This window comes from Bufo bufo, chromosome 1, assembly GCF_905171765.1.
Source record: "Bufo bufo chromosome 1, aBufBuf1.1, whole genome shotgun sequence".
NCBI classification, from domain to species: Eukaryota; Metazoa; Chordata; class Amphibia; order Anura; family Bufonidae; genus Bufo; species Bufo bufo.
Window position 1 is genome coordinate 163,180,874 of NC_053389.1, and position 24,154 is coordinate 163,205,027.

The following is a 24,154-nucleotide window of genomic DNA, read 5'->3' on the forward strand; positions in this document are numbered from 1 at the left end:
TAATTCAAAATGAACTTTCTGTAATAATTGGCAAAACCCAAAAACCGCATCAGCGCCTTCTGATTCTCAGGAAGCTCCCAATCAAGCACAGCGCTGACCTTCTCAGGGTCCATCCGAAAACCAGAAGCGGAGAGAAGAAAACCAAGAAATTGAATCTCCGGAACCGCAAACACACATTTTTCCAGTTTAGCGTACAATTTATTATCCCGCAGAATCAGCAAGACCTGACGTAGGTGGTCCCGATGAGTCTTGAAATTAGGAGAAAAAGTCTAAATGTCATCTAGATACACCAGTAAAAATTTCCCCATTAAATGATAAAAAATGCTGGAAGACGGCCGGAGCATTCATCAAACCAAAGGGCATAACCAAATTTTCGAAATGACCCTCAGGGGTATTGAAGGCTGTCTTCCATTCGTCCCCTTGCCTGACCCTGACTAGGTTGTATGCCCCTCTTAAATCCAACTTAGAAAAAACTTTAGCCCCAACAATCTGGTTAAACAGGTCCGGGATCAGAGGAAGCGGATATGGGTCATGAATCGTGATACGATTCAGCTCCCTAAAATCCAGACAAGGTCTTAAAGAAGCATCTTTTTTCTTAACAAAAAAAAAAAACTGCGGCTACAGGTGACTTCGAGGGTCGGATGTGTCCCTTTCTCAGGCTCTCAGAGATATAATTACGCAAAGCGACCCTTTCAGGTTGGGAGAGATTGTATAGACGTGATTTTGGCAGCTTGGCGCCTGGGATGAGATTAATAGGGAAATCGTACTCCCGGTGAGGGGGCAACTCCTGGACGCCACTCTCGGAAAACACATCCGAAAATTCAGAGAGAAAAGATGGCACAGTCTTTTTAGAAACCTCTGAAAGAGATGTCGCGAGGCAATTTTCTCTGCAAAACTCACTCCAACCATTTATTTGCCTTGCTTGCCAATCAATGGTGGGATTATGTTTAGTGAGCCAGGGTAGCCCTAACACTAGAGGAGTAGGTAATCCATTTAAGACGAAACATGACATATCCTCAACATGAGCGTCACCCACAGTCAAACGGATATTGTGAACTATGCCCTTTAACGATCTTTGGGAAAGTGGAGCGGAATCGATAGCAAAAACAGGTATATCCTGGAAACCATGCGTTGTTGCAAATTGATTATCAATGAGATTGACAGCTGCTCCACTATCTACAAAAATCTCACAAACAATGTTCTTGCTGTCTAGCAGGTAGGAGAAAATGGGAACTACAAGCAAACGACAAACCTTCAAGTTTTTAGAGGTTTTTTTTGTTTTGTTTTGTTTTTATTACCCTCAGAAAATTTCATGAATCTCCTAGAGGGGCAAACATTAGCTAAATGATTTATACCCCCACAGCAGAAACAAACCCTCCTCTGAGAGCTGAATTCTCTACTATCAGAGACAAGCAAACCCAGCTGCATGGCCTCCTCCTCAGAGGGGATTGAGACCCCTGCGCACTGAATGAGACAGCCCCACTGTCCTTGGGCTGAATATGACAGGAAAGAGTAGTCTCCTCTCTCTCTCTAAGACGCCTGTCAATACGAACAGCTAGAGACATGGCTGACTCTAAGGATGCTGGTCTCTCATGAAAAGAGAATGCATCTTTCAATCTTTCCGAAATACCATGGCAAAATTGACTTCGGAGTGCAGCATCATTCCAACCAGTATCAGCTGCCCATCTCCGAAATTCAGAACAATATATCTCTGCGGACTGTTTACCCTGGCATAAAAAACGCAGTTTAGATTCAGCCAGAACAATACGATCCGGGTCATCATATATCTGCCCCAGGGCTACAAAAAATTCATCCACCAATCGGAGGGGCCGTTCCCCCACCGGCAGCGAAAAGGCCCAAGACTGAGCATTATCCCTGAGCAGCGAGATGATGATCCCCACCCTCTGCTCCTCATCACCAGAGGAATGGGGAAGTAGGCGAAAAATGGAGTTTGCAAGCCTCTCTAAAGCGAACAAAATTCTCACTACCCCCGGAGAACGTATCCGGAAGCGAGATCTTAGGCTCGGAACAAACTCCATGAACGCCAGCAGAACCGGTCACCTGAAACTGAGACAGTTTTACGGAGATCTGCTACCTCCAACGAAAGACCTTGCATGTGGTCAATCAAGGCTGAAACCGGATCCATGCTTAAGACGGTTATGGCGGTTTATAATGTCATGGATGATATTTGCAGATAGCTGGAACTTATAAATAAACGAGCGACTAGCTTGATCCCAAACTAAGGAGCTATTAGGGGAGCCCTATAAAACCCTAAGAGCTCTCCCTGACTGCTATGCACATACAAGGGTCTCGATGGTAGACGATTGCATGCCCACGTACCTAAGCACGTGTGACACCTGAAAACCCTATAATAGTGAGGGGACACGACAACCGGCTCCCTGCACTTAATACGGAGGGAGTCAGGGTCACCTAGAATCAAGCCAGCAAGCAAACACAATAAAGTAAAGGACTTATCTGAGCTAACAGCAGACGCAGCCTCCAGCAGTGAACACTTCATCCAGGAAGTAGTATAAACCGCAAAGTGAGGCAGTATGGGAAGGAATATAAAGGAAGAAGTCTAATTATGTCTAAATAAGTGACACCTGGCAGAAGGAAAGGAGATGAGAAAGTGAAACCAAAACAAAGAACATCATACAAGAGGTAGAGAAGAACGTCTGCCAGACCTTCTCACAGAAGTGGCGGTGACACCTGAATGGCCATGTACATTTTCCACTACAATACTGCTGCATTGTAAATCATTGGCTCATCCTAATCTTCCTGATGCTTCTGATACGTGAGAGGAATGCAGATAATGGCAGTTATTACAACCATCCACACGGAGAGGTAGCGCCGCGCCGCTTTGATTGGTTATTATGTGCAGGTTTTATGTGTGTCTCCAGGCTTCACTTTTCCACCTGCAATATCCCACCTGGCCTTTGATGCAGCTATTGATTTGGTCTCTGGTCGAGGACCTTGTTCCAGGTTATAAATTGTTGCAGCCTTTCAATGGATTTCTTGTCGTGCTCAGTAGTGCGCCTTTCACACTTTCTGAAAAGACAGCAGCAAAGAACAGGAGCAGCAATAATTAATAGAGAGTGATTATGTTGCGAGCATGAATATCCGAAGAACATGGCGGCAAAGCCACAAAATGCTCTCCACCCAGTGAGATAAAAGGTAGAAAGCCTTTGTGAGGCTAATGAGACCTCCTGACATTAAATGATTAAAGAATTAATTTTCCCTTATGCTTTTTGTGCCATTGTTCATAGTCCTTTGTTCCTGAATCCTTAAAAGAAATATATCGTTAAATCATATTCATGAGGGTAATTTGGAATCGGCCTCTTGGGTCTTTAATATTCTGTTTCTGGATTCTCATTCAAACGGCGGATTTTTGTGAGGATTTATGTGCTGAAATCTGCGTGGAATCCACACGGAAACCAACTCCAAGTGTTGTCATTGGGAATCCACAGTGCCGTCCATTTGGTCGCGGATGATTTCCGCGTGAATTTCCAAACCGCATCCGGAAACTGCAGCGGGTGTCCACATGTGGATTAGGCCCACTGCAAAATCCAGAGGTCCAGCCTTGAATTTCTGGTGTGTATTCTGTACAAGAGTTTTCTGGTGGTAATTACCCTAAGGGCGCTTTCACACAGTCAGGACTCCTGCCTTAAGTTTTGGGTGTTTTGCGTTGCTCAAATTATGGATCCGCAAAACACGGATACTAGCCGCGTGCATTCAGCATTTTTCGGAACGGAACGGCCGGCCCCTAATAGAACAGTCCTATCATCGTCCATAATGCAGACAATATGAGGACATGTTCTATTTTTTTGCGGAATGGCCATGCAGACATAGAATGCACACGGAGTGGAAACTTCCTTTTCATTCTAACCCCCCTCTGTGGTGTGGTGGATTTTCCCCCACTTGCTGCAGGGAGGGAGGAGTCCTAGTTAAAAGTGAGTTCAGCTTACCCCCTGCTAGGGGAAGGCAGAAGGAGCCTGTCCATGTTGGAGCTGGAGTACCTTCAGCTCCGCTGGACCTGGAGGCAGAAGCTGGAAGCTTATATACCCTAAGCACAAGCCGAGGGCGGTTTGACTTTTAAGTAAGGGGGTATGTAACGCCCCAGAGTGGCATTGCCACTTCTGCACCTTCCTACTGTCATCACATGTATTCATTTCCAGGTCCTGCATAATGTGCATATCTATTTCCATGCAACTGTTTGTGTTTACGTGTAATGTGCCTGGTTCACCAGCAGTTGGCAGTGTAAATGGCAGAGCTACAGGTGCATAGAGTGGAACCTTCCTTTCCATTCTAACCCCCTTCTGTGGTGTGGTGGGTTTTTCCCCCACTTGCTGCAGGGAGGGAGGAGTCCTAGTAGTGAGTTCAGCTTCCTGGAGGCAGAAGCTGGAAGCCTCAGAGACCAGGAGTAAAGTGTTCCTTGGACAAAGCTAGAGACAGACCAGATTACAGAGCAAAGTACAGCCTATAGCTAAAGCTAAATTCTACAGTTACCCTGCCAGCACAGCAGAGTCAGAGAGCGACTGATGTAGCAGAGAGGAGTTTGCCTGCCAACAGTTAATGCCAAAGCATGCTGGAAACCTAGATAAAGCCTGTGAATCGTTTGGAGAAAAGTTTATTCAAGTAAAGCTGTTATCAACTTCATCACAAGGTCTGGACTCAATTTATTTCTTCATCCCCTTCATCACCCTTTGCTCTGCTTCAGACGACAACGCGTATCCAGGTGGGAGCACTGTGACATGTGCATCAACATTAAGGGAAATTTAGGCTACCCTACACCACTCTGGCATTCCTACACCTGGGTACCATCCATCACAGTATCTCTAAAAGGGACCCTGTGCCCTTGTTGCTTCACTGCAACTGGTCTCACGAAAACAAGTACACTTATTTCATCATAAAGGGACCTTTTGCCGCTACTGTGCATCGCACCTACATAGAGATAAGGTGTATTAGAAAGATTTGTTCCTGCTCTGTGTTTTTGACCCACTCCTGGTTTTGGCTCACAATCACTGATGGAAATAATTGATCAAACACTGAGGCCTCGTTCACATTTCCGTGTCCGTTTGACTTTCTTTAAAAAAAAAAAATCGCCTGTGTTTCATCCATGAAAATGCCTGTGAAGGATCCATTTTCGGTCTGTGTGTCTGTTTTTCCCCTCAGTGTGTCTTCCGTATTCCACGGACACTGCTCAGCTGAGAATTAACCAGAACATCTTCTATCAGTGAGTGGTCAGTGAAAAACAGATCAAATACGGATGTCATCCGTGTTGTGTCCATGATTTTCACAGACCCATAGACTTCAATGGACACGTTTGGTTTGCATCATGGACCAAAGTAGTGAGTGTTTTTTTTTTTTTTCACTGACCCACTGATGTGTGAACAAGCACATTAAAATCTATAGGTATGTGTGCTGTCTGTAGAAAATGCGGACAGCAGATGTTAACTTGCCCTAACCCTAAGTTCACACTTGCGCGTTTTACAGCGCGTTCCTACGCGCTGTGAAACGCTCAACAAGGAGAAACCAATGCTTCCCTATGGGAATGGTTCTCACCTGAGCGTTTTATAGCGCGTACGATCGCGCTGTAAAACCCCCGTTGCTCAAAAAAGTTCTTGTGCTTCTTTGGGGCGTTTTGTCGCGCGTTCCTGTACATAGACTTTCTGGAACGCGCGACAATGGGCGTTCGCTTGTCTCTGTATGCGCGATTGTAAACGCCGGTACAATCGCGCATACAGAGCGCTCCATGCCGAACGCTCAGGTCTGAACCCAGCGTAAGTCTCCTATATGGGTAACAGGTGCTAGTTGACTACCAATAATGCCTGCCATTATAGAACCTACAGGAGTTTTCACCCAGCCTAATTTCTGTGTGTCAGTCTTCACTGTCATCATAGCATTCAGTTTACAATCCTCAGTGGGTAAAAGACAGCAGCAGTTTAAATCTTTGTATTACGTGGACTTGCGGCTGATAGCTCCTATCTACAGTGATACATAATTATATGGGTACTTGGGAGGCAAACAAGAATGTTCCCATTCACTGATCTTGATCTTGAAAATGGCACAGAATCGAAACATGAATGTATTAGGAATTGGTTGAACCTCATTGGGCAAAAAATTAGATCCAATTTACATAAAATTGGTCATACAATGATGTAACCAAATGAGTAATCAGATCCGGACCCAAAAAACGGTTCTGTGAGTGGACCCTTAATCTAGAAATGATAGGAGAAGCCTAGGCAAGGACAGGGATTTCATACAGACCCCTCAAAAGCTACAAGGTGACAGTGCAGCGACCCGGCCCCAGATACATCGACGTCAGCCTTCAGAACCAAAAACCTCAGACATAAATCTCATTTTGTGGGTTGAATTATAAGATAAGACCCAAAGCAGCAGACTGGAGAATGGATCCTATCAGCACAGGCTGAATATCACTAAACACTGCCGAGAAAATGAAATTCTTGCCGCTCTGTAATTCTCCACATGCCAGGCTGCCTCTCACTGGAGATTATTGACTTACATTAATGTGTGTTATTGAGTGGTCCTGCCTGGGGTGTTATTACAGCTGCCAGGCACATCCAATGCTGCCTCCACCTCGAAGGGCAAGAGCGCTGCCGGAAAACAAAATCTTCAGCATCTGCAGTTATTAGGTGGTATCATCAGCCTCAGCTCATTACTGCTCATAGTGACGAGACTTGAAGGCTTAGATACACAGCCCAGCTGACAGTATCACCTATGATAGGCTTAGATACAGCGGCTCTGCTGATAGTATAACACATGATAAACTTAGATACAGCATGCAGCTGAAGGTATCACACATGATAGAGACAACAGGTAGTATCAAACAGGTATCACCAGGGCCGCTGATAGAAATCATGGGGCCCCGTACAGCATACATGACGGGGCCCCCTTCAGCTCCACCCCCTGATCCCTCCTTCAGCCACACCCCTGGCCCCGCCCTTGGCCCCTCCCCAGACGCCGCCTTGAAACAACATGCAGATTTGTCTACAAGTGATATTTATTTTTCTCCAGCCAGTTATAAGTTTTATTATCCAAAATAAATACTGTTTTCAGATGAGAACAGACCTCTTTAATATCAATATGTAATAAAAAAACATTAATGAATAAATGAAGTGGTATTTTGAAAAAATTAGGAAGATTAAACAAATGATAAAGGTGGAAAAAAAACAACAAGCCAGGTCTCGTTAAAGATAGTTTACTGTAGACAACTCAACTACAGTGGGGTAGCCAGGCCTGAAATAATAATTAGAGTGAGCCTGCAGACAGTAGATCTTGACCCCCCCCCCCCCCCCCAAACAAGTACATTCATACCTGTTATCCTGATTCCTGGCCCCAGGACAGAGTCACTTCCTCCTTCACTGTAGATAGACTGTAGTAGTAGCGCTGGCTGCTGTGCTGTCTGCCTCCCTGGATTCCTGAGGACGGCAATACAGATGACTATGGAGATGAGCGCTTCCGCAATGGAGGCGCTCATCTCCTGCTCTGCCCTGCCGCCGGCCGCGGCCGCCCCCACTTGTCACCAGGGCCGCAGCGCTGGGGTGCGGGGCACCCACTGCACCCCGTGTAGGATCGGCCCTGTGCCCGGGCCCCCCTGCCAGCCGGGCCCGGTACAACTGGGCCAGCTGTACTGGCCTATCAGCGGCCCTGGGTATCACTCAGCAGACGGTATCACATATGATAGGCTTAGATACATCAGCTCAGTAGATAGCAATGGGCCTCATTCACACGTCCGTGTCTGTCATGAAATCCATCATAAGGTGGTCAGTAATTCCATCGTGAAGATGTCTGTGAAGAATCCGTGTGTCATCCGTGTTCCAAAGAGACTGCGCGGCTGAATTTTTTTTTTTCAGAACATCTCCTCTTAATGGACCATGAAACACGCATGAGTCTGTGTTTTTCACGGACCCATAAACTGGACCTAGACCCTACAGGTTATAGCCAATGCCCATCCGAGCCCTCCTCACGGCCGCTGGCCAGGTACATAACAATCTGATGCGGACAAGGACAGGCATTGTTACAAGTATGGTGATAGGGCAGTATGTTATGCTGCAATTTGGTATCTGGTTTTGCTGAGGTGGTATTTTGTGCTGCGCTATTCTGGCCCCGTCTACTTCTGTTGGCCCTGCTTACTTGTGTTGCCCTGTCTTCTGGCAATTGGGACTTGTGTTCAACATGGGGCCCCTTGTAGTTTTTTTTTCCAGGGTCATACATTTGTAGCTATGAAACTGGCTGCCTGTTACATGTGCCATGTTACATGTGCACTTTCGCAGCTGTAGACATCTTTGTTGGTCCCATGTTCATATGTGCCCGCATTGCTGAGAAGAATGAGGTTTTATTATATGTAAATAAGCCTCCAGGGACAATGGGGGCGTTGCCATTACAACTAGAGGCTCTGCTCTCTTCTCAACTGCCGCCCTTATTGCTCTTAGAGGCTCATTTGCATATATTATAACTAAATTGTTCTCAGCAATGCGGGCACATATGAACATAGGACCAACACAGATGTCTTCAGCTGCCAAGTGCACATGTAACAGGTCAGCCAGTTTCATAGGTACAAATCTGCTGACAGATGCCCTTTACGTTCCCAGTCTGCCCCTGATGAACGTCCATCAGAAATATTAAACTCAGGACAAACCGACTTTTTTTTTATAGCGCCCCTTTTTGGGGCGGTGGCGTTTTTTTCTTGGGCTGGATGTGTGTGTTTTTTTTTTCTTGAAGTGCTTTCACATAGACATAGAGCAGGGCTGGCCAACCTGTGGCTCTCCAGCTGTTGTAAAACTACAATTCCCACCATGCCCTGCTGTAGGCTGATAGTTGTAGGCTGTCTGGGCATGCTGGGAGTTGTAGTTTTGCAACAGCTGGAGAGCCGCAGGTTGGCCAGCCCTGACATAGAGGGAAAAAATTGTCTGAAAAACGCCAAGAGAAACATGGTTTGACTAAAAACAGCTTGTAAAAAAGAGTGTATGGCAGTACCCTTACACAGGATTAGATTCAGCATCTCAGCCCTTATCAAGTTCAATAGTTTATATACAGCAGCCCGCCAGCAGAGCCACACACTGAGGATATAGCATAATGGTTTTATGTACATTATATGGCTGTTAATATGTATTGATATAATATGTATAATAATAATAATAATAATAATAATAATATTCTACAGCAAGACAAACCTGACATAACTGACTCTGCTGCATCTTGATGAATGATACAGCACCACCTATTGCTAGAAAAGGGCATTACATACTGTGTTGCACAGTATTTTATATACTGTATTTTACACTTACAAATCACTAGTCAGACCACACATGGAGTACTGTGTACAGTTCTGGGCTCCTGTGAACAAGGCAGACATAGCAGAGCTGGAGAGGGTCCAGAGGAGGGAAACTAAAGTAATAACTGGAATGGGGGGACTACAGGACCCAGAAAGATTATCAAAATTAGGGTTATTCACTTTAGAAAAAAGACGACTGAGGGGAGATCTAATTAATATGTATAAATATATCAGGGGTCAGTACAGAGATCTATCCCATCAGCTATTTATCCCCAGGACTGTGACTGTGACGAGGGGACATCCTCTGCGTCTGGAGGAAAGAAGGTTTGTACACAAACATAGAAGAGGATTCTTTACGGTAAGAGCAGTGAGACTATGGAACTTTCTGCCTGAGGAGGTGGTGATGGTGAATTTACTAAAAGAGTTCAAGAGGGGCCTGGATGTATTTCTGGAGTGTAATAATATTACAGGACATAGCTACTAGAGAGAGGTCGCTAATCCAGGGAGTTATTCTGATTGGAGTCGGGAAGGAATTTTTTCCCCCTGAACTGGATGGGCAAATGTCTTTTTCAGCCTTATAAACTATGTTACTAGAGTGATTAATGATTTCTTCGATTTATTTTAGAAGTTAAAAACGTTTGTCAATCAAGAGGTGAAGTTAGGAGGCCTTGGACCAGTGCAAACCATCAGCGAAGAAAAGGTGAGCAAAGAATATGTGACAACCAGGTCTTACTATATACTTTCCTCCACCAAAATATACTAAACTCTATATAATACCCTCCCCCATTATATACTGCTCTCCACTACTATATACTACCCTCCAACGTTATATACTGCCCCCACCACTATATACTATGCTCCACTACTGTATACTACCCACCACCATTATATTCTATCCTCTACCACTGTATACTACCCACCATTATATTCTATCCTCCACCGCTATATACTAAACTCTACCACTATATGCTACGTTCCACTACTATATACCAAACTCTACCATTATATTCTACCCTTCACCACTGTATACTACTCTCCACCACTGTATACTACTCTCTACCACTATATACTGCCCTCCACCACTATATACTGCCCCCACCACTATCTACTGCCCTCCACCATTATATACTGCCCTTCACCATTATATACTGCCTTCCACCACTATATACTAAACTCTACCACTATCTACTAATCTCTACCACTATATTCTACCGTCCACTATATAATACCCTCCACCATTATATACTGCCCTCCACCACTATATACCGCTCTCCACTACTATATACTACCCTCCACCATTATATACTGCCCTCTACCACTATATACCACCCTCCACCATTATATACTATCCTCCACCACCATTATATTCTACCCTAAGCCGCTATATGCTAAACTCTACCACTATATACTACCCCCCCCCACTATCTACTAATCTCTACCACTTTATTCTACCGTCCACTATATAATACCCTCCACCATTATATATTATCCTCCACTACTGTATACTACCCACCACCATTATATTCTACCCTCCACCACTATATACTAAATTCTATCACTATATACTACCCCCACCACTATCTACTAATCTCTACCACTATATTCTACCGTCCACTATATAATACCCTCCACCATTATATACTGCCCTCCGCCACTATATACTGCTTTCCACTACTATATACTACCCTCCACCATTATATACTGCCCTCTACCACTATATACCACCCTCCACCATTATATACTATCCTCCACCACTGTATACTACCCACCACCATTATATTCTACCCTCCACCGCTATATACTAAATTCTACCACTATATACTACCCCCACCACTATCAACTAATCTCTAGCACTATATTCTACCATCCACTATATAACACCCTCCACCATTATATACTATCCTCCACCACTCTATACTACCCACCACCATTATATTCTACTCTCCACCGCTATATACTGAACTCTAACACTATATACTAACCTCCAGCACTATATACTACCCTCCACCATTATATACTGTTATCTACCACTATATACTACCTTCCACCATTATATACTATCCTCTAGCACTGTATACTATCCACCACCATTATATTCTACCCTCCACCGCTATATACTAAACCCTACCACTATATACTAACCTCCACCATTATATACTAACCTCCACCATTATATACTAACCTCCACCACTATATAGTACCCTCTACCACTATATACCACCCTCCACCACTATATACTATGCTTCACCACTGTATACTACCCTCCATCACTGTATACTACCCACCACCATTATATTCTACCCTCCACTGCTATATACTAAACTCTACCACTATATTCTACCCTCCACCACTATATACTAAACTCTGCCACTACATACTACTACCCTCTACATCCACATACTACTCTCCACTGCTATATACTAATCTCCACTAGAGATGGCCTTGCGGTTCGCCCGGTAGTCGTTTTGCATCGAACTTTGCGCGTTTGCTATTCGCTGAACATGCAAACATATGGCGATGTTCGCATGCGCCATATTCTTTTGGATTGCGCCGAACTTTGACCTATGACACATCCATCAGGTGGGAAAGGACAGCCAATTGAGATGTTTCAGCACATGGACACCCCCCCACCCTATAACAGAACCCGATCTGGCAGCCATTTTACATTTTGTGTTTTGCCAGTGTAAGGCTACTTTTACACTTGCGTTCGGGGTTCCGCTTGTGAGTTCCGCTTGAAGGCTCTCACAAGCGGCCCCGAATGGATCCGTACAGCCCCAATGCATTCTGAGTGGATGCGGATCCGCTCAGAATGCATCAGTTTGGCACCGTTTGGCCTCCGTTCCGCGCAGCTTGCAGCGTTTTGGTGTCCGCCTGGCCGTGCGGAGCCAAACGGATCCGTCCAGACTTGCAATGCAAGTCAATGGGGACGGATACGTTTGACGTTGACACAATATGGTGCAATTGCAAACGGATTCGTCCCCCATTGACTTTCTATGTAAAGTCAGGAGTCCCTACTAATATACCATCAGATCGGAGTTTTCTCCAATCCGATGGTAGATTTTAACTTGAAGCGTCCCCATCACCATGGGAACGCCTCTATGTTAGAATATACCATCGGATCCGACAGTATATTCTAACACAGAGGCGTTCCCATGGTGATGGGGACGCTTCAAGTTAGAATATACTAAAAGAACTGTGTACATGACTGCCCCCTGCTGCCTGGGAGGTGTTGCCAGGCAGCAGGGGCAGACCCCCCTCCCCCCTCCCCTGTATTTAACTCATTGGTGGCCAGTGCGGCCCCCCCTCCCTCCCAGCCCTATATTTAACTCATTGGTGGCCAGTGCGGCCGGCCCCCCCTCTCTCCCTCCCCTATATTTAACTTATTGGTGTCCAGTGCGGCCGGCCCCCCTCCCTTGTATTTAACTCATTGGTGGCCAGTGCGGCCGGCCCCCCTCCCTCCCCCCCTAATTAAAATGACCGACCCCCCATCATTGGTGGCAGTGGAGAGTTCCGATCGGAGTCCTAGTTTAATCGCTGGGACTCCGATCGGTAACCATGGCAACCAGGATGCTACTGCATTCCTGGATGCCATGGTTACTTAGCAATTTTAGAAGCATTATACTTACCTGCGATGTCTGTGACCGGCCGGGCGCTCCTCCTACTGGTAAGTGAAAGGTCTGTGCTGCGCATTGCTTATAGCACAGACCTTTCACTTACCAGTAGGAGGAGCGCCCGGCCGGTCACAGACATCACAGGTAAGTATAATGCTTCTAAAATTGCTAAGTAACCGTGGCAGCCAGGACTGCAGTAGCGTCCTGGTTGCCATGGTTACCAATCGGAGTCCCAGGGAGCGGGGGCCGGCCGCACTGGCCACCAATGAGTTAAATACAAGGGAGGGAGGGGGGGCTGGCCGCACTGGCCACCAATGAGTTAAATACAGGGGAGGGAGGGAGAGGGGGCCGGCCGCACTGGCCACCAATGAGTTAAATACAGGGGAGGGAGGAAGGGGGGGCCGCACTGGCCTCCAATGAGTTAAATACAGGGTTGGGAGGGAGGGGGGGGGGGCAGCAGGGGGCAGTCATGTACACAGTTCTTTTAGTATATTCTAACTTGAAGCGTCCCCATCACCATGGGAACGCCTCTGTGTTAGAATATACTGTCGGATCTGAGTTTTCGTTTTCACGAAGTGAAAAATCAGATCTGAAAAAAACTGTTATGCAGACGGATCCATTCTGAACGGATGCAAGCGTTTGCATTATAGGAGCGGATCCGTCTGTACAGACACCAGACGGATCCACTCCGAACGCAAGTGTGAAAGTAGCCTAAGGAAAGGTTGCTTTGTGGAGCAGGGACAGACTGTTAGGGACACCAAACGCTAGCTAATAGGACCACAAAAGTTCTTTTAAGGACTGGTATAGGTGTGCTATTAATTGGTGTGATATACTGAGGGGTGTGATATACTTATAATATACTTTCTAACATAGAAAGTATATTTTAGTGCATTTGTATTGTGCAGCAGTTGTGTGCGGTTCTGCTGCGATACCGCAGCTATATAGAGGGACAAACGCTATTGGAATAACTAATTGCAACTGGTGTGATATACCTGTTGCCCCCAGAAAAACTGATTGAGGGGTGTGATATTCCCATAATATACTTTCTAAAATAGAAAGTATATAGTGCATTTGTATTGTGCAGCAGTTGTGTGCGGTTCTGCTGGGACAAGCGCTATTGGAACAACTATTTGCAACAGGTGTGATATACCTTTTTCCCCCCCAAAAATCTGAATAAGGGGTGCAATATACCTGCTTCCACAAAATATTTATTAAGGGGTTTGATATACCTGCTTCCACAAAATGCTGATTGAGGGGTGCGATATACCCGCTTACACCGAATATTGATTAAGGGGTTCTATATACCTGCTTCCACGAAATACTGATTGTCATGTTACACATGCATACTTTTTATTCTGTGTGTCCCTTCTCTCTTTCCCTCCTGCTGAGCTCTGTAAAGTCTCCTCCCCTCTCTCCCTTGCATTCTGGCTTCACTCTTCATCTCAACCACATGTATCCTGTTAGCTGCTCACACCATCATTTTTTGACCTATCCATTTGTTCATCGGTGTATGATCTGCACACTTTTGGAATAAACTTCTTCACGATCTACAAGGTGTCGTTTGGATCGAGTCACTGTCAGCCAATTCCACTAAGATTCATGGTTACCGCTATCTCATCACAACTGTAAGTTACAGAGATCACACTTTCAATGCTTAGATTGGAGAGGCAGAACAGTCAAAAAAACTGTGAAAGGATCTTAGAAGATCAGCCAAATATCTTTCAAAGGATCCTTGCTAGCTATGCATGTATAGTGACTATGAGATGTATATGGACACTGGAATAAAGCAGCAAGCGCATAGTGCAAAACTGCATACTCCAGCCAGCAAGCAAATCTCAGCATCAGTTTTCAGCACAGATTGATTGCAAAGACTGTTTATGCAACTGTTATATAATCAGCTTGTACACTGTCTGTATTGCCACATGCATTTCTACCTGCAAGTAAATCTAAGCTCTGTATGCAATCGAAAGTAGCTTTGCAGCAGCCATTACTATGCTATTCCCTCTTGCTCCTCTCCCCACTGGTTGCCTAGAAAACCCAATCCTCTAGCCAGAACATTGATACATTTCTATGCAAACACATACCTTGCAATTTAACCCTCTGCTTATCATCACAATGCATCAGCAAGGCAATGTACAATCTGAAGAACCTAATACACAGCAAGAACCTGAACTTCCTTCAGATGAGGAGTTAGATCCTATAAGCCACATAAAACAAAAACGTTTAGTAAAACCAACTTGGAAAGTTCAACAGAACTATGAGGTTGAGAAAGAGGAACTGCTGTGTAACATCAGTCACTTATGGTCTAATACTGTTGAATGCATGTCAGCTCTGTCTCAACCAACTCATGAGGTATTGCAGCTAGAAGGCGCTGTTAAGCAATTGAATGCTACTTATGAGAACTACAGTATGAAAGACTGTCTGCTGATCTCTTAAAGCGGTACAACACAGAAGATTCCTTATAAGAATTAAAGGAATTGAATGAGCTCAATCTTGCAAGAGACGATTTAGTAATACAAACAAAGACAAAAGCAGAAGTAAAAATCGCACATCTCTGAACAGGTCCAGATCCCATCTCTCTACAACGTCTAGGTGCTCCACAGGATCTCCAAATCCTTATGATCAACATCTTCTACTCTGAGCCAACAACTCAGCGCTGATGCAGAAGCTTCAAAAATCCAAATCTGAGCATGCCAAAGACGTGACAAGACTAGGAGTTTTAGAGCAGGCCGCAAGTGATAATGAAAGAGGTATTAGTAGCAGTCACTCTGTTACATCTTGTACATCAGATTCATCAAGGACCTGTTCAGAACTCCTTCACTCTGTCATAGCAGCCAAAGCACTCAACCAAGGTGTTTTCTCTGCACCTACTGCACTTTCTTAAGTGGCGGAAACTGGTACAGATAGAAAGGACTTTCTACCTAACTATGGCACTAACCAGCTACCTCCTAACAAACCCACTACTATATAGCTACAAACCAACACACCCTTGGACTGTATGCCAGATCCAGTGTTGAACGCCTTAGCACCATCCTATGTGCCCAAGTCACTCAACATCAGTGTACCAGCCACTGCAACTAACTCTGTCCCACCTGCAACTGTATACCCAAAGTCTGAAAACACAGACATGTCACAGTTTGCTAAATACATGCTTCCCAGAGAATTCACTAGGACGGGCCTCACCACGTTTGATGACAAACCTGAAAATTATAGAGGCTGGATATTCACCTTTAAAGCCACAATCAGCGAGCTAGACATCACTGCTGCAGAAGAACTGGATCTACTCATCAGGTGGCTAGGTCCCCAGTCTGCCGAACATATCAAGAGACTCAAAACAGTTTACACTTCCAATCCTGCTACAGGTTTCTATGCTGCTTGGGACAGACTTGAACGTAGCTTTAGCAGCTCTGAGGCCATCGAAGATGCCTTATTAAAAAGGTTGCAAGGCTTCCCAAGGATTACAGTTAAAGACAATCTAACGCTTCAATAACTCAGTGATCTTCTACTAGAGCTTCAACTAGCTAAGGCTGACTCCCTCCTACCTGGACTTAGTTACCTCGACACTCCTCACGGCATCAACCTTATTGTCCTTAACCACCTCCGGACCGCCTAACGCAGGATCGCGTTCCGGAGGTGGCAGCGCTGCGCACAGTCACGCATATACGCGTCATCTCGCGAGACGCGAGATTTCCTGTGAACGCGCGCACACAGGCGCGCGCGCTCACAGGAACGGAAGGTAAGAGAGTTGATCTCCAGCCTGCCAGCGGCGATCGTTCGCTGGCAGGCTGGAGATGTGTTTTTTTTAACCCCTAACAGGTATATTAGACGCTGTTTTGATAACAGCGTCTAATATACCTGCTACCTGGTCCTCTGGTGGTCCCCTTTGTTTGGATCGACCACCAGAGGACACAGGTAGCTCAGTAAAGTAGCACCAAGCACCACTACACTACACTACACCCCCCCCCCATCACTTATTAACCCCTTATTAGCCCCTGATCACCCCTAATCACCCCTGATCACCCCATATAGACTCCCTGATCACCCCCCTGTCATTGATTACCCCCCTGTCATTGATCAACCCCCTGTAAAGCTCCATTCAGACGTCCGCATGATTTTTACGGATCCACTGATAGATGGATCGGATCCGCAAAACGCATCCGGACGTCTGAATGAAGCCTTACAGGGGCATGATCAATGACTGTGGTGATCACCCCATATAGACTCCCTGATCACCCCCCTGTCATTGATTACCCCCCTGTCATTGATTACCCCCCTGTCATTGATTACCCCCCTGTAAAGCTCCATTCAGATGTCCGCATGATTTTTACGGATGCACTGATACATGGATCGGATCCGCAAAACGCATCCGGTCGTCTGAATGAAGCCTTACAGGGGCATGATCAATGACTGTGGTGATCACCCCCCTGTCATTGATTACCCCCCTGTAAAGCTCCATTCAGATGTCCGCATGATTTTTACGGATGCACTGATAGATGGATCGGATCCGCAAAACGCATCCGGACGTCTGAATGAAGCCTTACAGGGGCATGATCAATGACTGTGGTGATCACCCCATATAGACTCCCTGATCACCCCCCTGTCATTGATTACCCCCCTGTCATTGATTACCCCCCTGTAAAGCTCCATTCAGATGTCCGCATGATTTTTACGGATGCACTGATAGATGGATCGGATCCGCAAAACGCATCCGGACGTCTGAATGAAGCCTTACAGGGGCATGATCAATGACTGTGGTGATCACCCCATATAGACTCCCTGATCACCCCCCTGTAAAGCTCCATTCAGATGTCCGCATGATTTTTACGGATGCACTGATACATGGATCGGATCCGCAAAACGCATCCGGTCGTCTGAATGAAGCCTTACAGGGGCATGATCAATGACTGTGGTGATCACCCCCCTGTCATTGATTACCCCCCTGTAAAGCTCCATTCAGATGTCCGCATGATTTTTACGGATGCACTGATAGATGGATCCGATCCGCAAAACGCATCCGGACGTCTGAATGAAGCCTTACAGGGGCATGATCAATGACTGTGGTGATCACCCCATATAGACTCCCTGATCACCCCCCTGTCATTGATCACCCCCCTGTCATTGATTACCCCCCTGTAAAGCTCCATTCAGATGTCCGCATGATTTTTACGGATGCACTGATAGATGGATCGGATCCGCAAAACGCATCCGGACGTCTGAATGAAGCCTTACACGGGCGTGATCAATGACTGTGGTTATCACCCCATATAGACTCCCTGATCACCCCCCTGTCATTGATCACCCCCCTGTCATTGATCACCCCCCTGTCATTGATCACCCCCCTGTCATTTATCACCCCCCTGTCATTTAGCACCCCTCTGTAAGGCTCCATTCAGATATTTTTTTGGCCCAAGTTAGCAGAATTTTTTTTTTTTTTTCTTACAAAGTCTCATATTCCACTAACTTGTGTCAAAAAATAAAATCTCACATGAACTCACCATACCCCTCACGGAATCCAAATGCGTAAAATTTTTTAGACATTTATATTCCAGACTTCTTCTCACGCTTTAGGGCCCCTAGAATGCCAGGGCAGTATAAATACCCCACATGTGACCCCATTTCGGAAAGAAGACACCCCCAGGTATTCCGTGAGGGGCATATTGAGTCCATAAAAGATTGAAATTTTTGTCCCAAGTTAGCGGAACGGGAGACTTTGTGAGAAAAAAATTAAAAATATCAATTTCCGCTAACTTGTGCCAAAAAAAAAAATTTTCTATGAACTCGCCATGCCCCTCATTGAATACCTTGGGGTGTCTTCTTTCCAAAATGGGGTCACATGTGGGGTATTTATACTGCCCTGGCATTCTAGGGGCCCCAAAGCGTGAGAAGAAGTCTGGTATCCAAATGTCTAAAAATGCCCTCCTAAAAGGAATTTGGGCACCTTTGCGCATCTAGGCTGCAAAAAAGTGTCACACATCTGGTATCGCCGTACTCAGGAGAAGTTGGGGAATGTGTTTTGGGGTGTCATTTTACATATACCCATGCTGGGTGAGAGAAATATCTTGGTCAAATGCCAACTTTGTATAAAAAAATGGGAAAAGTTGTCTTTTGCCAAGATATTTCTCTCACCCAGCATGGGTATATGTAAAAAGACACCCCAAAACACATTCCCCAACTTCTCCTGAATACGGCGATACCACATGTGTGACACTTTTTTGCAGCCTAGGTGGGCAAAGGGGCCCATATTCCAAAGAGCACCTTTAGGATTTCACAGGTCATTTACCTACTTACCACACATTAGGGCCCCTGGAAAATGCCAGGGCAGTATAACTACCCCACAAGTGACCCCATTTTGGAAAGAAGACACCCCAAGGTATTCCGTGAGGGGCATGGCGAGTTCCTAGAATTTTTTATTTTTTGTCACAAGTTAGTGGAAAATGATGATTTTTTTTTTTTTTTTTTTTTTTCATACAAAGTCTCATATTCCACAAACTTGTGACAAAAAATAAAAACTTCCATGAACTCACTATGCCCATCAGCGAATACCTTGGGGTCTCTTCTTTCCAAAATGGGGTCACTTGTGGGGTAGTTATACTGCCCTGGCATTCTAGGGGCCCAAATGTGTGGTAAGGAGTTTGAAATCAAATTCTGTAAAAAATGACCTGTGAAATCCGAAAGGTGCTCTTTTGAATATGGGCCCCTTTGCCCACCTAGGCTGCAAAAAAGTGTCACACATCTGGTATCTCCGTAATCGGGAGAAGTTGGGGAATGTGTTTTGGGGTGTCATTTTACATATACCCATGCTGGGTGAGAGAAATATCTTGGCAAAAGACAACTTTTCCCATTTTTTTATACAAAGTTGGCATTTGACCAAGATATTTATCTCACCCAGCATGGGTATATGTAAAAAGACACCCCAAAACACATTCCTCAACTTCTCCTGAATACAGAGATACCAGATGTGTGACACTTTTTTGCAGCCTAGGTGGGCAAAGGGGCCCACATTCCAAAGAGCACCTTTCGGATTTCACAGGTCATTTACCTACTTACCACACATTTGGGCCCCTAGAATGCCAGGGCAGTATAACTACCCCACAAGTGACCCCATTTTGGAAAGAAGAGACCCCAAGGTATTCGCTGATGGGCATAGTGAGTTCATGGAAGTTTTTATTTTTTGTCACAAGTTTGTGGAATATGAGACTTTGTATGAAAAAAAAAAAAAAAAAAAAAAAATCATCATTTTCCACTAACTTGTGACAAAAAATAAAAAATTCTAGGAACTCGCCATGCCCCTCACGGAATACCTTGGGGTGTCTTCTTTCCAAAATGGGGTCACTTGTGGGGTAGTTATACTGCCCTGGTATTCTAGGGGCCCAAATGTGTGGTAAGGAGTTTGAAATCAAATTCAGGAAAAAATGAGGAGTGAAATCCGAAAGGTGCTCTTTGGAATATGGGCCCCTTTGCCCACCTAGGCTGCAAAAAAGTGTCACACATCTGGTATCCCCGTACTCAGGAGAAGTTGAGGAATGTGTTTTGGGGTGTCTTTTTACATATACCCATGCTGGGTGAGATAAATATCTTGGTCAAATGACAACTTTGTATAAAAAAATGGGAAAAGTTGTCTTTTGCCAAGATATTTCTCTCACCCAGCATGGGTATATATAAAATGACACCCCAAAACACATTCCCCACCTTCTCCTGAGTACGGAGATACCAGATGTGTGACACTTTTTTGCAGCCTAGGTGGGCAAAGGGGCCCATATTCCAAAGAGCACCTTTCGGATTTCACAGGTCATTTTTTACAGAATTTGATTTCAAACTCCTTACCACACATTTGGGCCCCTAGAATGCCAGGGCAGTATAACTACCCCACAAGTGACCCCATTTTGGAAAGAAGAGACCCCAAGGTATTCGCTGATGGGCATAGTGAGTTCATAGAAGTTTTTATTTTTTGTCACAAGTTAGTGGAATATGAGACTTTGTAAGGAAAAAAAAAAAAAAAAAAAAATCATCATTTTCCGCTAACTTGTGACAAAAAATAAAAAGTTCTATGAACTCACTATGCCCATCAGCGAATACCTTAGGGTGTGTACTTTCAGAAATGGGGTCATTTGTGGGGTGTTTGTACTGTCTGGGCATTGTAGAACCTCAGGAAACATGACAGGTGCTCAGAAAGTCAGAGCTGCTTCAAAAAGCGGAAATTCACATTTTTGTACCATAGTTTGTAAACGCTATAACTTTTACCCAAACCATTTTTTTTTTACCCAAACATTTTTTTTTTATCAAAGACATGTAGAACTATAAATTTAGAGCAAAATTTCTATATGGATGTCGTTTTTTTTGCAAAATTTTACAACTGAAAGTGAAAAATGTCATTTTTTTGCAAAAAAATCGTTAAATTTCGATTAATAACAAAAAAAGTAAAAATGTCAGCAGCAATGAAATACCACCAAATGAAAGCTCTATTAGTGAGAAGAAAAGGAGGTAAAATTCATTTGGGTGGTAAGTTGCATGACCGAGCAATAAACGGTGAAAGTAGTGTAGGTCAGAAGTGTAAAAAGTGGCCTGGTCTTTCAGGGTGTTTAAGCACTGGGGGCTGAGGTGGTTAAGCTACCATATGGCATTCAAGAAAAATGGGTTAGTCAGGGATCAACTTAAGAAAACATACGGAGTTGCCTTTCCTCCTTTTTCCTACTTCTGTGACTTCATAAGGGAAATCGCGTCCACCCCAGTATTCTCTACATGCACTGAAGTCTGTGGGGAAGGACTTTGTGAGAAATCCTGTTCAAAGATATGCTTGGTTTGTGTATACACAAAGGGCCAGCCAGAAAGGGCCATGAGACTCTATACCATTCTTGACGATCAGAGTAACCGATCTCTTGCAAGTACAAGGTTATTTGATCAGTTAGGCTTAGCAGGAGATGCTCTACCTTATACCCTAGGTACTTGTGCAGGCATTACAGAAGTCTTGGGTAGAGAAGTCTTTGGTAGAAGAGCCAGAGGCCTCGTAGTTGCTCCTCTCAATAGCAACATGGAAATACCCTTGCCTACTATCATCGAGTGCAATCAGATCCCAACTACTGAAGCTGCCTTGCACCATTCTCACTTGAAGGACATAGCTAACCACATACCAGCCTTTGATGAAAATGCTGATATCCTGCTGTTACTAGGGAGAGACATTTTAAGGGTGCACAAGGTTTGCCATCAAATCAATGGCCCACATCATGCACCTTACGCCCTGCGTCTGTATCTAGGCTAGGTCATCATAGGCAATGTCTGCCTTAGCAACGCCAGGAAACCTTTCTCAGTTTCTTCCTTTAAAACACACGTTCTGCCAAATGGACGCACTACTTGTTTTCCATGACGATAACATCACAGTGTGAAAGAAAAGCTGTGTGACAAAGGTACGCATCATACTAGATGATAGGAAAGCATTTATCTTCTGGGATGACAACATTGGTAACACAGTGTTTGAGGTAACCACAAGAGACAACAAGTTAGCAGCCACGGTGGAAACAAAGAATTTTTGAGAACCATGAGTAAAGAGTTCTACCAAGATGATTCCAACAGCTGGGTGGCACCGCTACCACTTCGCACCCCAAGGAAGAGAATTCCAAATAATAGACAACATGCAGATTTACGGTTCATCTCTGTAGAGTGCAACCTGAATCGGAAACCGGAGATGAATAAACATTTTGTCGATTTTATGCAGAAGGTGTTTGAGAGAGATCATGCTGAGCCTGCAGCCCCTCTTACACAAGGAGAAGAATGCTGTGCTCGTCATGAAGGCGTTTCTCTCAATGACCATCTTCTCACTGGGCCTAACCTGAACAGCAATCTCCTAGGAGTCTTATTCCGCTTTAGACAAGGGCCAATTGCCATTATGGCCGACATCCAACAAATGTTTCATTGTTTCATCATCTGTGAAGACAACAAAAAACTTCCTCTGGTTCCCATTGTACCACAATAATTATGTCAACGACTAGGTTATAGACTATCGTATGAAAGTACACGTTTTCAGTAATAGCCCTTCCCTCACAGTTGCCATTTACAGACTGAGAAAAACGGCCCAAGAAGGAGAACAAGAGTTTGGGTCTGATGCACGTCAGTTTGCTGAAAAGAACTTCTATGTAGATGACGGTCTCAAGTCTCTACCTACGGAAGAAGAAGGCATCGACCTTCTCACCAGAACTCAGTACATGCTCGCTACTGCCAACCTTAGACTACACAAAATTATCTACAACAGCAATGAGGTAATGAGAGCATTTCCTTTTGATGATCATGCTGTCAGTGCTAGGGAATTCCAACTAGGGTCTGACCTTTCCCTCATGCAACGCAGCCATGGATTGCTGTGGGATGTTAAACAAGACACGTGCACATTTCAAACATCAGTCTGTGACAAGCCATTTACAAAACGAGGAGTACTGTCTGCAGTAAACAGTATCTATGATCCCTTGGGATTTATAGCACCCTTTACTTTTCAGGGAAAGATATTACTCAGACAACTTACTTCAGAGAACACTGACTGGGATACCCCTTTACCCAAAGAGAAACAACAAAGTTAGGAAAACTGGAAGCAGTCCCTCCAGGCATTGGAACAGTTTAAGATACCATGATCTTACACTCTTGCGTCCCTGAAGAATGATACCAGACTAGAGATCCATGTCTTCCCTGATGCATCCATGGAAGCCATAGCTGCGGTAGCCTATCTCTGGGTTGTACACCCCAACGGTGAAATAGGTGTAGGATTCATCATGGGCAAGCCAAGCTAACTCCAAAGCCTGCACATACTATTCCAAGGCTCGAACTCTGTGCAGCCATGTTAGCTGTTGAAATTGCTGAGCTTATAAAGCATGAAACAGACTTCAACATTGACTCCTTTGACTTATACACAGACAGCAATATCGGATACATACACAATCAAACAAGACAGTTCCATGTGTATGTCAGCAATCGAGTGGAATGCATTAAGAAATACTCCTTTCCCGAGCAATGGCACTATGTACTCACTGATCTTAACCCTGCCGACCTAGGCAGCCGTGCAGTACCTGCTGCTGCTTTTCTGGATACATCATGGATATCTCCACCAGTACTCTTGAATGACGAATTCTTCTCAAACCCTGTAGAGTCTACCTTTGAACTTATCCATCCGGAGTCCGATAAGTAAATTAAGGCCATTGTAGTTACACTTAATACCTCCGTGGAAGCAAAGGTAAAACTGAAATTTCAATGTTTTGAACGTTTTTCCAAG

The 24,154-nt window shown here is 44.7% G+C and overlaps 1 protein-coding gene across 1 annotated transcript in view; it reads left to right on the plus strand.

Moving 5' to 3' along the window:
• The window catches only part of JHY (junctional cadherin complex regulator), a 135,030-nt gene that overhangs the window by 90,719 nt on the left and 20,157 nt on the right, over positions 1–24,154 (plus strand). The window contains exon 6 of the mRNA XM_040431396.1: positions 9,921–9,995. Within this exon, the coding sequence (XP_040287330.1) occupies positions 9,921–9,995 (75 nt within the window). The remainder of the gene's footprint in view (positions 1–9,920; positions 9,996–24,154) is intronic.